The sequence below is a fragment of the Trichechus manatus genome, unplaced genomic scaffold (genome assembly GCF_000243295.1).
Source record: "Trichechus manatus latirostris isolate Lorelei unplaced genomic scaffold, TriManLat1.0 scaffold00232, whole genome shotgun sequence".
NCBI classification, from domain to species: domain Eukaryota; kingdom Metazoa; phylum Chordata; class Mammalia; order Sirenia; family Trichechidae; genus Trichechus; species Trichechus manatus.
In genome coordinates, this window is record NW_004444168.1 from 912,995 (window position 1) to 929,251 (window position 16,257).

Consider the following 16,257-nt stretch of genomic DNA (forward strand, 5'->3'; position numbering starts at 1 on the left):
TATGTTCATAGACATGGACAAGCTGATTCTAAAATTCATACGGAACAGCGAAGAAACTAGTTTTCTTCAAATAATTTTGAAAAAAAAGAACTAATGTGAAAGACTCACATTCCAGATTTCAAAGCTAAATATTCCACAATTAAGAGGCTATGGTATTGGTGAAAGGATAGGCGTGCAGATCAATGGAACAGAGTCCAAAAGTAGACAAATATACGTGACAATTGATTTTTGACAAAGGTTCAAAGGCAATTCAATGTAGAAAGTATATTCTTTTCAACAAATGGTACATGAACTCTTGGACATTCAGACACAAACAAATGAACCCTGATCCATACTTTGCATCATATACAAAAGATAACTAAAAATGGATAATAAACCTCAATGTAAAACCTAAAACTCTAAAACTTCTAGAAGAAAACATAGGAGAAAATCTTTGTGATTTTAGGTCAGGCAAAAATATTTTAGATACGGCAGCAAAAGCACAATCAATAAAAGAAACAAATGATAAGATGGGCTTCATCAAAATATAAACTTCATCTCTTTGAAAGACACTGTTAAAAATGAAGGACAAGCCATAAACCACACAAAAATATTTACAAAACGTATCTGATGAACGTTTTGTATGCAGAATATATAAAGAACTATCAAAACTTGATAATAATTGTAAAAAATGGGCAAACTATTTGCAAAGTTACTTCACCAAAGAAGATACATGGGCGACAAAAAAGTAAGCACATGAAAAATTACTAAGCACCAAGTCATTAAGGAAATGGAAATTAAAACCACAATGAGATACTTATTACATACTTATTAGAATTACTAAAATAGTGGTATGTTAGTAAATTTTTAACAACTAGTTTTTTGGGAGGGGGGAAAAAGCTCTGTTTTATAGCATTTGCCAATTTCCATGGTGCAAATATTGGCATGTTGGCTGATGTCAGGCTACAAACATGAGGTCATTAAGCTCACAAAATTCCTAATAATTTATCAGTTCACTCTTGTGAGCCAGTGTGAGCTTGCTACAATACAATGTGGCTAAAATTATAAAACAACTGACAATATGAAGTGTTGGTGAGTGTGTGGAGCCCCTTCTTATTTCCAAAATGGTTTTATATACAATATCTCATTTGAAATTCTTAACTTAGAATTTGCATTATCCCAATTTTCTAGATGAGGAGTGAGAGATATGAACACCTGTCTTGTTCAGGTTTTACAATTGGTAAGAGTTAGCAAAAGTGGGTAGAAACAGCCACATTCACATGCTATAGTGGGAATGTAGATTGGTATTATCCTTTGGATGGAATTTTGATTAGTCACTATCAAAATTCAAAATACACCCATGTTTTGACCAGATACTATAGATACAAGTTCTGAAAGATAGCTCTACAAAGACATCCATTGAAGAATTTCTTTGTAGTAAATCTTTGAGAAATAAACTAAATGGTCCTTAATTAACTGGTTAAATTATGGTACATTTATATAATAAAAATACTGAGTGACCATTAAAAAATATGCGGTAGTCCTAAATTGTGGAATGTTAATTGATATATTAAGTAGAAAAACATAAGAATAATATATAAAAATATCTATGTCTATGTTTATGTCAATGCCTGTGTCTATATCTCATATTATAGGCACTAAAAGTAACTGGGGGAATACAGAAGAAATCGTTAATATTTTAAAATCTCGGGGTGGGAAGAATGCAATCACTTCTCATTTTATATCTTCTAATATGGTTTCTTAAAAATCATGAACATATATGTTATTGTTTAAAAAACTAGTTAATTTCTAAGTGCTTAACTGATTTTATATTGAAACAATATTTCATTTCATTAATTTACATTTAAAATAACCACTTACTATATTAACAGCACCCAAACTCATAGCTGGAAGCTTTTGTAAAACAGGAAGCTGCATTTCTGGCTGCTCTTGTTTGGACCAGAGGTGAGAATTTGTACTAAGTTGAGCAATTGGTGTCCCTTCCTTAGCAATTTGGAATTAAGACTGAAAGATTCTTTTGTGTGGCTTTTTCTGTAACTTATAAACTTGGTCATGGGGGACAGGGGCAGCCAATTTGCAAGAGAAGAATGAAGCACACAGAAGGAAGTAGAGGCAAAAAGTGGAGAGACTATTACTTAGGTTTTCCATTCTCAGTCCCTGTTCCAGTCACACCAGAAGCTTAGATGTGTTTCTGCTCATAGGAGCCATCCATGTACCTATATAATAACTTTCCAGTTTTTGCTTAATCTAGGTAAAACTAGTTTCTTTTGCTTCCTATTAGGGGTGAGATTTAAAAAATAATAATAATAAAAAATAAGACTAACCAATGAGAATGGATGCCACATGTAGCACTGAAGCATGGTCCCACATCCTTGAGGCCCCTTTATTTGCTAGGTTATGGGGGTATCCAGGAAGGAGTCTTGGTGCCACAGTGGTTAAGCACTCATATGCTAACGGAAAGGTCAGAGGTTGGAACCCACTAGCCACTCCATGGGAGAAAGATGGGTCAGTCTGCTTCCATAAAGATTTACAGCCTTGGAAACCCTATGGGGCAATTCTACTCTGTCCTATAGAATTGCTATGAGTCAGGTTTAGTTTTTGGTTTGGATAGGGTTGCTATGAGTTGGAATCAGTTCTACAGCAATGGGTTAACAGGGGGATATCCAAGAGTTACTGGAGGTGGGTCAGAGGAGGTAGGTATAGAGGGGGTAACTGGGAGTTAGTAGCTTTGTATTAGTCAACTGTTCAACTGTTTGGATGTGTTTAGAAATTGGGACAGCCTTACTAGTGAGTACCAGCCGAATATCAGTTCTGATCATAATCAGAGTTCTAACTAAAATACTTAATACTGGGTGAATTTTCTCTTTATATCTTTGCGCATCTAAGTATCCAGGCCCTAATTATTTTTCATTACTTTGTATTAACCCTAATAAAATATAGACATGTATTCCCTATCATATTTCCTGCAAATATTTTTTCTAGAGTTTTCTTTTATACTTTTATTACACACATCTTTCTACTTTTGTACATCTTGTAGTTCTTTATTAAAAGCTATCATTAACTGCTTCTTATGTGCTAAGAGCTTTACATATTTTATCTCATTTAGTCTTCAAACAGCCTCATGAGGTAGGTACTATTATCCCATTTTAGTATAAGGAAACCGAGATAGAGATGTTAAGTAATTTTCTGAAGTTCGCACAGCTAGAAAATGGCAAAGCTGAGATTCAAACTCAGCAATCTGAATTTAGAATAAGAGTGCTTAACTACCATGCTATACTGCTTTTTTGACTACTATTTTCATCAACACTTAATTTTTTTTCTCTAAATATGTTGTATCTACTCTTACCTGAGGCATTTTTAGGTCCTATCCTGATGCCAAAAATGTGCAGTATTGTCAATTGCTCTTATGGGGTTTTACTGTTTTTTACCCCAATACTATCTCTTGGACAAATTATTTCCTTGTTTCTGGTAGTTAGCAGAAAAAAGACTCTGAATGATACCAGTACAGACTGGATAGAAACTAGACTCTGTTGATGACAGAAAAATAACTGGCTTAAATCTGAAGGGAGAAAAACAAAACAAAACAATACAAAAACCCTACTCATATACATATATAGCTATTTAAAGACTTATTCTCTCCCAATTTGGAAAAAGTTGAACATTGATCCAATAAGCATCCTTATGTTCAAAGACTATACAGCCTAACTTTATAGAACAGGGTTGAGTTTTGTAAGTTTTTTCAGTTCAGCTCATTAATTAAATGCATGTTTAAAAAATCTTTAAATTAGACCAGGCCCAGGAAAGGTGGGTGAATAGACCAGAAATAAAGAGCGTTAAGAAAATGGGTAGAGCTGTTGATTTGATTCTAGAAGTGCATAATCAGTCATTAGATCCTGAAATATTTATTGTTTCTCTCTGAAGATAAACTGAGAACAAAGGCCCCTAAGAAACATGGACTTAACAAGACATGTAATTTGAAACAGGAAAAATATAGACTCCAGCTGAGAGCTGACATAAGGCAGACTTAAGATGATGAAACCTGCTATCATAACCCCTTGTAATGTTAGGCCCGTATGTTAGATTAGACCAGAGGTTCTCAAACTTAATCATGCATCAGAATTACTTATTAAAGCATTAAGCCCTCCCAGACTTTCTGCTTAATTAGGTCTGGGCTAGGCCCAAATAATTGCTTGGTATTTCTAACAAATCCCAAAAGATGTTGATGCTGCTGGTCTGGGACCAAACTTTCAGAACCACTGACTTACACTGCAAGATAAAGAAACCAAGCATTACTAAGTGGGATGAGCATGCCAACTTTAAAAATCGCTTCCACTTATGCTGTAGATAACGAAATAGGGTACAGAAATCAGTCCAAAAAGGGGAGCTGGACTTCCAAGGACGTAAATCATAGCTATATCCAGGAGAAATGAGATTCACTAAGAGTCCCTTATCAGATCAGTCTGGATGCTGTATCAGGTAGCTTCTGTTTGCATTTCTAGATTCATTCTCCTCCATTCTCTACTCTGGGAGACTGACCTGAATGGACTGCATCAATGGGCTCCTTTGCCTCTGGCTTTGACTGGGTTTGGCTAGTGGGAGATCCGCACAGGAGACTGGAAGGCTGACTTTGACTGCTTTCCTAGATCTAAGGTCATAGCTCTTACCAGAGTGCCCTCTCTACATGACTTTTTCCTTCTAGTTTCTGGTAATGGCTCCTTCCTCTTGCCCCTTCAGGCCTAGGGATGAAACATCCACTTGTTACTAGCTCTGGAGTACTGCCCGGTTTATTGTAGTTTCCCTAAACTCTGACCACACCTTTTTAAATATTCCCATACTATATTTATATAATATTCAGTATATAATATTTATATACGTAATACAACTGCATATGATATACATGTAAATAGTGAATTAGCTATTCTCTTTCCACACTTGAAGTGACAATTCATGATATGCTAAATTCTTATAAACACCTAGGTCTAATTATAATCAATTCTGTCCGAGGGATATCAATTCAGAGGCTAGTACTACACTATATTACTAGTATAGCAAGGGTATCATTTTAACCCTTGTTTTTAAAAATGTTATAGCTATTTTAACATGTTACTACTACAAATAAACTTTATAATCACTCTGCAAAATAAAAATTCTGCCCACTGAATACTTGATTAGTTTTTTTTTTTTTTAATAATGTGGGGAGACTCAACATCCCTACAATATTCTCCCTGTTCAGAAACATTTATTTCCATTCTGGAAATTTTTTGAGGGAAGTGGGGTGTATGTAATGTATCTGAAATTATTTTTCAAATATAACAGTTTTTCCATTGATTTTATTAGGTTATTCTGATGGACAACCATATCAGCAGCAAATGATTATTTTTTCCTTCCGAATTTTCATTTATTTTCCTTGTCTCATTATTTCAGTTGGCACTTGCAGAGCACTAATTGTGGCAGTGACAAGAATTCTCTTTTGCTACTACCTTTAGGATAAAGTCCAAACTTCTAAGACATACAAGATCTTTCATGATCTAGCCCTCAAGTCTCCCTATAGCTTCGTTTCTGTGTATTCCTGCTCTATTCTTTCCCCATATCACGTTCCAGCCAGTGAACTTGTTTCCTGAACATGCATGCCCACATCCTTCTGCAGCTTTGTAGTTTTAGATTTTTATCATCTCTCCTCTCTAATATTTGTTCCCTCCACCACACAGCTGATAAAATCACAGTTAATAAAGTGAAATATTAGACTCAGAATACTTAAAATGAAAATGCCCTCAGAATCCACCATATTTAACATTTCAATATAAGTGCTTTGATGATGACTGAACTATACCTGAAGAATTTCTTACAGAATGCTTTTCCCTTGTTAGAACCCACTAAAATTTGCCTTCTGTTTATATGAATTTCCATATTAATTATTTGTGTAGGGTTTTGTCCTAATACAATTCATCATGTAAAGGATGAAAAAATGAACACAGAATAATTTTCCACATTTATTAACTCTTAGGGTTTCACTCCAATATACATTTTTTTGCTTTTGAATAAGGTATGAACTCTGACTGAAAGCCACCGCCTTCATTCAATGGGAATGTCTCCAGTATGAGTCTTTTTGGGTAGATTACAGCAAGCTTCTTGGATCAAGACCCCTTTGGGATCCTGAGGTAGCCTAGAGAAGAGGCAGTTCTATTGCACAGAGTATTAGGACACTTTATTGGCCTTATACTGTCTGGGATAAATGATATACCTCAGGCTATGTATGCCTCTCCAGCCTAGATCTCAAAAGAGTACTTTTTTTTTTTTTTAATGAAGTTTTTAAAGAATACATATAGATAAACAGAAACAATACATCTATCTTCCATTGCAGTTGACAACACTTTCCCAGTTCTAGTCTCCACCTAGTACTGGGACAACCAAGGATATAATCAGGGGTGGAGTAATTGGCTGGCACTGTGGATCAGTCCTTAGAAGTGTCCTTCTATGTTCTCATAAACTCCTGGTTTCTTGTGACTTTTTTTATAAAGGACTGAAAGTTTGAGTTTTATTAAATATCAATTCTTAGGGTATTGCTTGGCTTCTCCCTAATGTCTATTTCATCAATAGATCAGATGAATATAATATAGATCCCATGTGTCAATTAGGGAAAAGTGAGGATAATGGATATAAGAATAATAACAAAAACTTGTGTGGTGGTACGTTTTAACTGCAGACCCTTGTGTCTTCATTTGGGAGCCTGGTATAGCTTCTCAAACAGAATTCTGTCCCATAACAGACTTCTCTCCAATATTAATTATCACATCAATTAAATAATTATCTCTGGCAAACATTTTTTTACATTCTGTATACTCATGGGATTCGTTCCAGCACGAATATGTGGAAGTTCAATGAGTTCTGTACTCTGACTAATCTTGCATTTCTTCCTTTTACAGTACTTCTCTCAAACATGAAGTTTTTGGTGTTTAATAAGGTTTGGTCTCCTGAAAAAGGTTTTCTCACACTCCTTACATTTGAATGATTTATCTCCTGTATGAATCATTTGATGTCGAATAAGGGAGGAGCTCCGGTTGAAGGATTTTCCACAGTCAACACATTCATAGGGATTATTTCCAGAACGGAGTATTTGATTTTCACCATCTTCATTCTTACTGAAGGTGTTTCCACATCCATTACTTTCATAGATCTTTGCTTCAGTATGAATTTTCTGATGTCTATTAAGGTTTGTACGTCGGTTGAAGAATCTCCCACATTCACTGCATTTATATGGTTTTTCTCCTGTGTGAATGACCTGATGTCGAATAAGGGATGAACTCCGGCTGAAGGCTTTCCCACATTGATAACATTCATAGGAATTCATGGTGGTATGAGTTTCTTGGTGTTGAATAGTATCTGTACTCTGGTTCGAGGTATTCCCACATTCATTATATTCTGAATGTTGCTTACCTATTGAGTCTAAATTAAATTTGAAGTTGGTTTTAAATTTGTTACACTTTGGGAATCCCTTTCTCATAGGCATTCCCTGTTGTATATCACAAATAGAGTTAAATGACTTAACATTAAAGCTTTTCTCATATTCAGCACATTTAAAGTCTCTCTCCTCAGTGTGGATTGCCTTCTGAATGAAAGTTTCTTGTGGCAAATATATGTCCTGACTTTCCTGGTTTCTGTATAAGCAACTATCATCTTTCCAGGCATCTAAGGAAGAGAGTCTACTTGTCATAATCACTTCATGGGATGATTCTTCTCCGGAAATCCTCTGCTTTGGAATTGAATCTTGGTTTTCTGAAATAGTCTCCCTGTCTAAAAAGAAAAAATCCCATGAACTAGAAAAAGAAAAAGTGCTTAATTTGGAAAGGGAGTTAAACTATTTAAGGGTATATGCAGGTTTTACCAGTCTTCAGTACAGAATGAAAATATGAGGCAACTGGCAGAAGAACTAAATGAAATAAAAATGTTATAAAGGGGGTTGGGAGATCATAGAATATGAAAAGCACTACTTAAAAATACTAAAGAGAGGACATATGGCTTTGGTAAAATATCAGCATATAAACTGGGATGGTGTGGCACATCACAGTTTAAGCTATCACTACTTCATGACTAGTCATTGACGGTTCTACCTAATCTTCCTTTCTCTTTTAACCCAAGTTGTTCACCAATAATAAATAAGCTCTCCTAAAATACCAATTTAATCATATCTTTAGGAATATGTCTATGTTCCCAGGCAACATATCTTAACCAGTTAAAAGAAAATTTGTAATAATAGTGTCCTTATTCTCCATCCAACTGCAATTATTCCCTGTACTTAATGAAGGCAACAAGAATAGTGAAATAAGGTAGGAGGGAAACCATCTTTGTTCTGGGCTCAAAATCACAAAATTCTAACATTTATGCTGTATTTTTCCACTGAATTTCCTAGGATTCAAAACTTCACCTGTTCTGATTAAGACTGGGTCCTCTTTTACTTTGTCTTCAGTTTCTTTGTTTTATCAGCTTCTACTCTGTACCTCTCCAACAATTTTGAAAGTTAAATTTTACTGACTTCCCTTTCTTTTTTTCCACATAACTGCATGTATGATTAGTGATTCTGTCCTCGACTCTTTATTGATACCCAAGTAACATTCTCAGCTTTGAGTTCTCACATATACTACTGTTCTTTGTTTTCACCAGTCTCCAGAACCTCCACTAAGTGTCCTATTTTTCTCCAACTAAATAAACGAGAGATTTCGGTTATCACTTTCTATGTGGAATTTCATTCGATGTCCTTAGTTTTCTCTAGTTAGTGATTTTTCTTTTAATATTTATACTAAAGCTCATGAAGAGATTGAGCAACCATTGTCCTTCATCTCTCATATCTAATCTGTGTTTAAATACTATTATTTTATTTTATGAAAATGACTTTCACTTCAAAGTAGCTCTCACGATACCTCCAACTTTGTCAAGTACATACCAGTTAAACCTGGTTTAGTCTAATTTCTAGCAGAAACTATCATTTGTCTGTACAATACCCAAGCTGGAAGCTAGACTACTGAATCAGAATCTTCTGGAGCACCCAGGAGAACACACGTGCACATACTTTAAAGACTCACCAAATGATTCAGATGCACAACCAGATTTAAGAACTAATGATGTAAGTGTGTTAGAGACAGTAGAAGGTTAATTTGGATAGAGAATATAAAGCCAAATTTTGGAGAGCTTTGGTTAACTAGTTAAAACCTATAGATTTTAATCAGTAAATACAGGTAAGTCACTGGAGTTTGTCAGAGAGGCCAAAGGAAGGCAGAGATGGTTTGGCATGGGCTGATCTCCAGGAGAGAAGTAGGCAGAGACCCAGGATTAGGGTTATAAACTAAGGTGTAAAGAGTTCATTCTTGTTTTAGGTTAGAGGCAGGAAAAAAATTCTTATATAACTAGTAAGATAAAGCACAGTCTGTGAATTTGGAATTAGTGGACAGGCATAAGTCAATGATTTAAAATCTGTTTAGTGAGAACAAATCATGGGTTAATATCATATGTAAAGCTATAACAACGTTGTTGTTAGGTGTCGTCGACTGGGTTCCAACTCATCGTGACACTATGTACAACAGAACGAAACACAGCCTGGTCCTGCACCATCCTCACGATAGTTATGCTTGAGCCCATTGTTGCAGCCACTGTGTCAGCCTATCTCATTGAGGGTCTTCCTCTTTTTTGCTGACCCTCTACTCTACCAAGCATGATGTCCTTCTCCAGGGACTGGTCCCTCGTGATAACATGTCCAAAGTATGTGAGATGAGGTCTCACCATTCTCACTTCTAATGAGTATTCTGGTTGTACTTCTTCCAAGACAGATTTGTTTGTTCTTCTGGCAGCCCGTGGTGTATTCAATATTTATCGCCGACACCATAATTCAAAGGCATCAATTCTTCTTCGGTCTTCCTCATTCATTGTCCAGCTTTCGCATGCATTATGAGGCAATTTAGTGGCAATATTATTGCCACCAAAATCAACAGCTAAGTATGCCTATTACCACAGTTATTTAATACTGACCTGAAATACTTAACTAATGATAGAAAAACACATAAAACAGAAATGAGAAATTTAATTATTAGAAAAGAGAAGAGAAAGCTATTATTTGCAAATGATAATTTTCTAACTAGAAAATTCAAGAGACTCAGCCTCAAAACTATTTTATCAATTTAGAGTTTTGTAAGAAGGCCAGTTATAAAAATATATTTAAATATAATATTAAGTATATTATAAATTATATTAATACAAAAATATTAGTAGTTTTCAGCAAATGTCTAAGTGACTTGAAAATAACAAAATACGTGACAATGATTTTAAAAACAGAGGGAGAGATTTACATGAAAAAATGAGTTGTACAAACATGAAGAGAACAACAAAGATTTACCTAGGGAAATAACAATTAGGAATTTTGATATTCAATTAATGCTTCTGGAATAATTATAGTTTTGATTATCTATTGCTTCTAACAAACTACCTTAAAACTTAAGTGACTTAAAACAGCAATTATTTTATTAAGTCTCACAATATTGTGAATTGACTGAAGAGTTCTGCTCCACATGATGTTGGCTGGAGATGGCGGCTCAATTGAGATGGAATGCCCAAGATGACTCACTTACATGGCTGGAAGTTGATGCTGTTTGTCACTGGGAACTCAACTGGTCTGTGTACCATGGCACCTATACTTGGCCTCTACATGTGGCCTCCTTTCATATAACTTGGGCTTCTCACAGCATCCTGGCTGGGTTCTCAGAGGGAACATCATGAGAAGAATTGAAAGCTTTCCATCTCTTAAAGGCTAGACCAAGAAGTGGCATAGTTAGCACTTCCTCCATATTCTGTTGGTTAAACAGACACAGGATCAGTCCAGATTCAAGGGGAGAAAAAAAAAAAAAAAAAACACTCCACTTCTCTATAGTGTCAAAGAATGTGCAGCCATTTTTGATCCACCTCAGTCTTTTTGGCCACACATTACTTATATTCTTCCCCCTCGTAAAATACATTTACCCTCTCTTAAGACTCCCAAGATCTTATCCCATTATGGAATTAAGCTTGAAAGTTCAGGATTTCATCATCTAAATTAGGTCCAGGTTCAGAAGAGGCTCCTCAGGTTTGGTTCTCTTCTCTGAAGACATATGAATTAAAGAATCAAGTAGTCTGCTCCCACATGCCCAATATACATTGGTGAGGCAGAGACAGGAAAACTATGATAGTCCCATTTTAGGAGGAAAATGGAAGACATATAGCAGTAATTGGTCAATTGCAATTTTGAAATTCAGTTGGGTACATGTCATCAGTTCTTTGAATGGGTTCAGATATGCTCCTTGGTACTGATTATCTGCGGCTCTTACTGCTGTCCTCTGAGTTGTCCTAACTTTTTCATAAAAAATAGCTGTGTTTACAGTTGAGCTTTCTCAGCCTGCTTCCCACATGTTCAAAGGCTTCTTTTTGTTTTGAACTGTCTGTGTTTCTTTCCATTCATGTTATTATTCCCTTAAATACAATGTGGGATTCCTGTTTATCAAATTACAATCTATTCCATTAAGTAAAAGACATTCCAGCAAATCTCAAGACAGTTCTTCTCTACTTTGGCAGAGTCATGATTCTTTGGGAGAGAGCCCTTAATATACTTACCCCTCTAGACTCTAGCAGATAGGTTCCAAGAGGCACAACTTGAGATTCTTAGAAGTCATTCTGCTTAGCTGAGAGCATCTGTAAAGATCTCCTAAAATATTTCTAAACTTTTAACAAATGGTCTTAGAGCTGCCTCCTTGAGATCTTGACCGTGAAACCACATTTTACTGATAGCACATTGGATTTGATCTTTGCCCCTGACATTATTTCTTCCTCTGAATATTTTTTACTGTGAGAGATTATTGTTGAGAAATAGTTTTATTTTCAAACTCAGCAAGTCCTGGCTCTAAAATATTTCCTCTACATTCTGCTTGAAAACTGGACACTTCTTTATTTATCTCCTTCTGTCCTTATCTGATCATATGCAGCTAAAAGAAGCAAGTTGGCACTTTCAGGATTCTCCCTGAAAGTTTCCTTAGCTAAATCCACAAGTTCATTAGGTACATCTTCTATTTCCTATGTTACTAAGGTGACAGTGACCATACTTCCCACCATTACATAACCAGAGTCACTTTTTTCCAGCTTTTAAGAAGAATTTCCTCTCTGCTTTCCAGACTTCACTAATTGTCTCCTTGGGTCCCTTCCAGCTTCCATCCTCTGCCTGGTCCCAGAACAAATGTCACACATTTGGGGTTTTTATTATGGCAGTTTCCTACATTAAGGTACCAGTGTTTGTTTCAGTTATCTAAAGCTAAATAAGAAACCATCTCAAAACTCAATAGCATAAAACAACAATCATTTTCTTTTGCTCATAATTCCACGTCAGGAATTCAGAACAGGGAACACTGGGCTGGCTTGTCTCTGCTCCACAGCATCAAGGGTCCCAACTGGGATGGCCTGAATCAGTTGTGAGCTGGCTGGAACAGCTTGACTGGGTTCACATGTCTGAGGCTCCTGTGTTTGCTGTTGGCTGGGGTCATTTGTCTGGCTTCAGCTGATAAGTGGATGGGAGATCCAAGAACGTTTCACTCTGACACCTTAATGTTCTTCACTTGGCATCTCTCATTCCATGTGGCTAAGTTGGGCTTCTCACAAGCATGGTGATATCAGGGTAGTTGAACTCTGTACATGTATACTGACTTTCAAAAGAAAGAAGTGGGAGCTGCTAATCCTATTAAAGGCTAGACTTGGAACTGATACAGTGCCACATCTGCCGCATTTTATTGCTTAAACAGTCACAGAGCCAATCCAGATTCAAGGGGTGGGGAAATGGATTAAAATCTTGATGGAGAGGATGATTAAAAAAAAAATCTGTGGCCATTTTTAATCTGTCATAATTCATTTGGGAATTACACGGGAAAATAAATTACATTAACCAAAATAAATTCCAGACTGAATGAAGCTATATTTAAATGATGAAACTAGAAGACAATCGGGGAATATGCTTCTCAGTCTTGGGACAGAAAAATTATTATGTATAAAATTAATAGATAAAAAAATGGGAAAATAGTTCTGATAATATAAATTTAAAAATCTATGGCAGAACACCCATAAATAAAATTCAAAAAACAAAAACAGAATTTAGAAATATCTCATTTGCCACTTTATCAATAAGATCTTAATATATCAATTAAAACCCCTAAACACATGTGGTCACCACAAGTTGGAATTGACTTGACAGCAACTCACAACAACAAAGTTTTAATATAAAAAGGATATAACCATTCACTGAATCACAAATGACCAAAACAAGTGAAATAATTTTATCTTTCCCATAATCAAATATCTATCCTTTTTTTTTTTTTTTTGGTTCCTATATTTTGGCACAGTGGTTAAAAGCTTGGTAACCAAAAGGTCAGCAGTTTGAATCCACCAGCTGCTCTTTGGAAACCTATGGGACGGTTCTACCCTGTCCTATAGGGTCGCTATGAGTCAGAATCAACTCAACAGCAACAGGTTTTTATATTTGGGGATATAATGGTAGGGAAAAAAGAGACGTGGTCACTACCCTCAAGAAACATATAGCCTAGTAGGGGAGACAAAGACTCACACAGATACATGTAAAATATAATTGTGATAAGAGCTGAAAGGGGAAGAATACGGCGCTCTGAGAGTATACAATAGGAAAAAAAAAAAAAAAGCCTACAAGAAAAGCTTCCCTGAGGAAATGTGCATCTATTTGAGGTCTGAAGGAGTTTAGGATTTATCTAGGTAAAGAATCATCATGCTGGAAGCTATGTACCAGCATTCAGATACCAGCAGGGTCACCCATGGCAGACAGGTTTCAGCTGAGCTTCCGGACTAAAATAGACTGGGAAGAAGGACCCAGCAGTTTACTTCTGAAAAGAATTAGTCAGTGAAAACCTTACGAATAGGAGCAAAACATTGTCTGATATAGTGCTGGAAGATGAGCCCCACAGGTTAGAAGTCACTCAAAAGACGACTAGGAAAGAGCTGCCTCCTCAAAGTAGAGTTGACCTTAATGACATGGATGGAGTCAAGCTTTCGGGACCATCATTTGCTGATGTGGCATGACTCAAAATGAAAAGAAACAGCTGCAAACATCCATTAATAATCAGAACGCGGAATGTACAAACTATGAATCTAGGAAAATTCTAAATCGTCAGAAATGAAATGGAACGCATAAACATCGATATCCTAGGCATTAGTGAGCTGAAATGGACTGGTATTGGTCATTTTGAATCTGACAATCATATGGTCTACTATGTTGGGAATGACAGCTTGAAGAGGAATGGCGTTGCATTCATCATCAAAAAGAACATTTCAAGATCTATCCTGAAGTACAGCGCTGTCAATGATAGGATAATATCCATAGCCTATAAGAAGACCAGTTAATATGACTATTATTGAAATTTACAAACCAACCATTAAGGCCAAAGATGAAGAAATTGAAGATTTTTACTAACTTCTGCAGTCTGAAATTGATAGAACATGCAATCAGGATGCACTGATAATTACTGGTGATTGGAATGCAAAAGTTGGAAACAAAGAAGAAGGATCGGTAGTTGGAAAATATGGCCTTGGTGATAGAAACAATGCTGGAGATCGCGTGATAGAATTTTGCAAGACCAACGACTTCTTCATTGCAAATATCTTTTTTCACCAACATAAATGGTGACTATAAACAAGGACCTTGCCAGGTGGAATACACAGGAATCAAATTGACTACATCTGTGGAAAGCGATGATGGAAAAGCTCGATATCATCAGTCAGAACAAGGCCAGAGGCCAACTATGGAAAAGACCATCAATTGCCCCCATCGATTGCTCATCTGCAAGTTCAAGCTGAAACTGAAGAAAATTAGAGCAAGTCTTCGAGAGCCAAAGTACAAAACAGAGTACATCCCACCCAAATTTAGAGACCATCTCAGGAATAGATTTGATCTGTTGAACACTAATGACTGAAGACCAGACGAGTTGTGGAATGACATCAAGGACATCATACATGAAGAAAACAAGAGGTCATTAAAAAGACAGGAAAGAAAGAAAAGACCAGAATGGATGTCAGAAGTGACTCTGAAACTTGCTCTTGAACTTCGAGCGGCTAATGCAAAAGGAAGAAATGATGAAGTAAAAGAACTGAACAGAAGATTTCAAAGGGTGGCTAGAGAAGACAAAATAAAGATTATAATGACATGTGCAAAGAGCTGGAGATAGAAAACCAAAAGGGAAGAACATGCTTGGCATTTCTCAAATGAACAGAAGAAAAAATTCAAGCCTCGAGTTGCAATACTGAAGGATTCTACAGGGAAAATATTAAACGACGCAGGAAGCATCAAAAGAAGATGGAAGGAATACACAGAGTCATTATACCAAAAAGAACTGGTCGATGTTCAACCATTTCAAAAGGTAGCATGATCAGGAACCAATGGTACTGAAGGAAGAAGTCCAAGCTGCACTGAAGCCATTGGTGAAAAACAAGGCTCCAGGAACTGATGGAATATCAATTGAGATGTTTCAACAAACGGAAGCAGTGTTGGAAGTGCTCACTTGTCTATGCCAAGAAATCTGGAAGACAGCTACCTGGCCAACCGACTGGAAGAGATCCATATTTGTGCCTATTCCCAAGAAAGGTGATACAACCAAATGCAGAAATTATCAAACAATATCATTAATATTACATGCAAGTAAAATTTTGCTGAAGATCATTCAAAAGTACCTGCAGCAGTATATCAACAGGGAACTGCCAGAAATTCAGGCCGGATTCAGAAGAGAACATGGAACCAGGGATACTATTGCTGATGTCAGATGGATCCTGGCTGAAAGCAGAGAATACCAGAAGGATGTTTACCTGTGTTTTATTGACTATGAAAAGGCATTTGATTCTGTGGATCATAACAAATTATGGATAACATTGCGAAGAATGGGAATTCCAGAACACTTAATTGTTCTCATGAGGAACCTGTACATAGATCAAGAGGCAGTTGTTTGGACAGAACAAAGGAATACTGTGTTGTTTAAAGTCAGGAAAGGTGTGCGTCAGGGTTGTGTCCTTTTGCCTTACCTATTCAATCTGCATGCTGAGCAAATAATCAGAGAAGCTGGACTATATGAAGAATGGGACAAGAATTGGAAGAAGACTCATTAACAACCTGCGTTAAGCAGATGACACAACCTTGCTTGCTGAAAATGAAGAGGACTTGAAGCACTTACTGATGAAGATCAAAGA

At 36.3% G+C, this 16,257-nt stretch overlaps 1 protein-coding gene across 2 annotated transcripts in view; it reads right to left on the minus strand.

Annotated features, from left to right (window-relative positions):
* Positions 1-6,928: 6,928 nt before the first annotated feature.
* The window catches only part of ZNF215 (zinc finger protein 215), a 15,715-nt gene continuing 6,386 nt past the window's right edge, over positions 6,929-16,257 (minus strand). Inside the window, exons 5-6 of one of the 2 annotated variants that reach the window (XM_023743042.1) lie at positions 14,666-14,682; positions 6,929-7,745 (exon numbers count right to left, since the gene is read on the minus strand). In XM_023743042.1, coding sequence (XP_023598810.1) covers positions 6,932-7,745; positions 14,666-14,682 — 831 coding nt within the window. In that variant the 3' untranslated portion in view covers positions 6,929-6,931. Of the gene's footprint in view, positions 7,792-14,665; positions 14,683-16,257 lie in introns of both variants that reach the window. The other variant, XM_004389092.2, reaches the window with a different exon arrangement.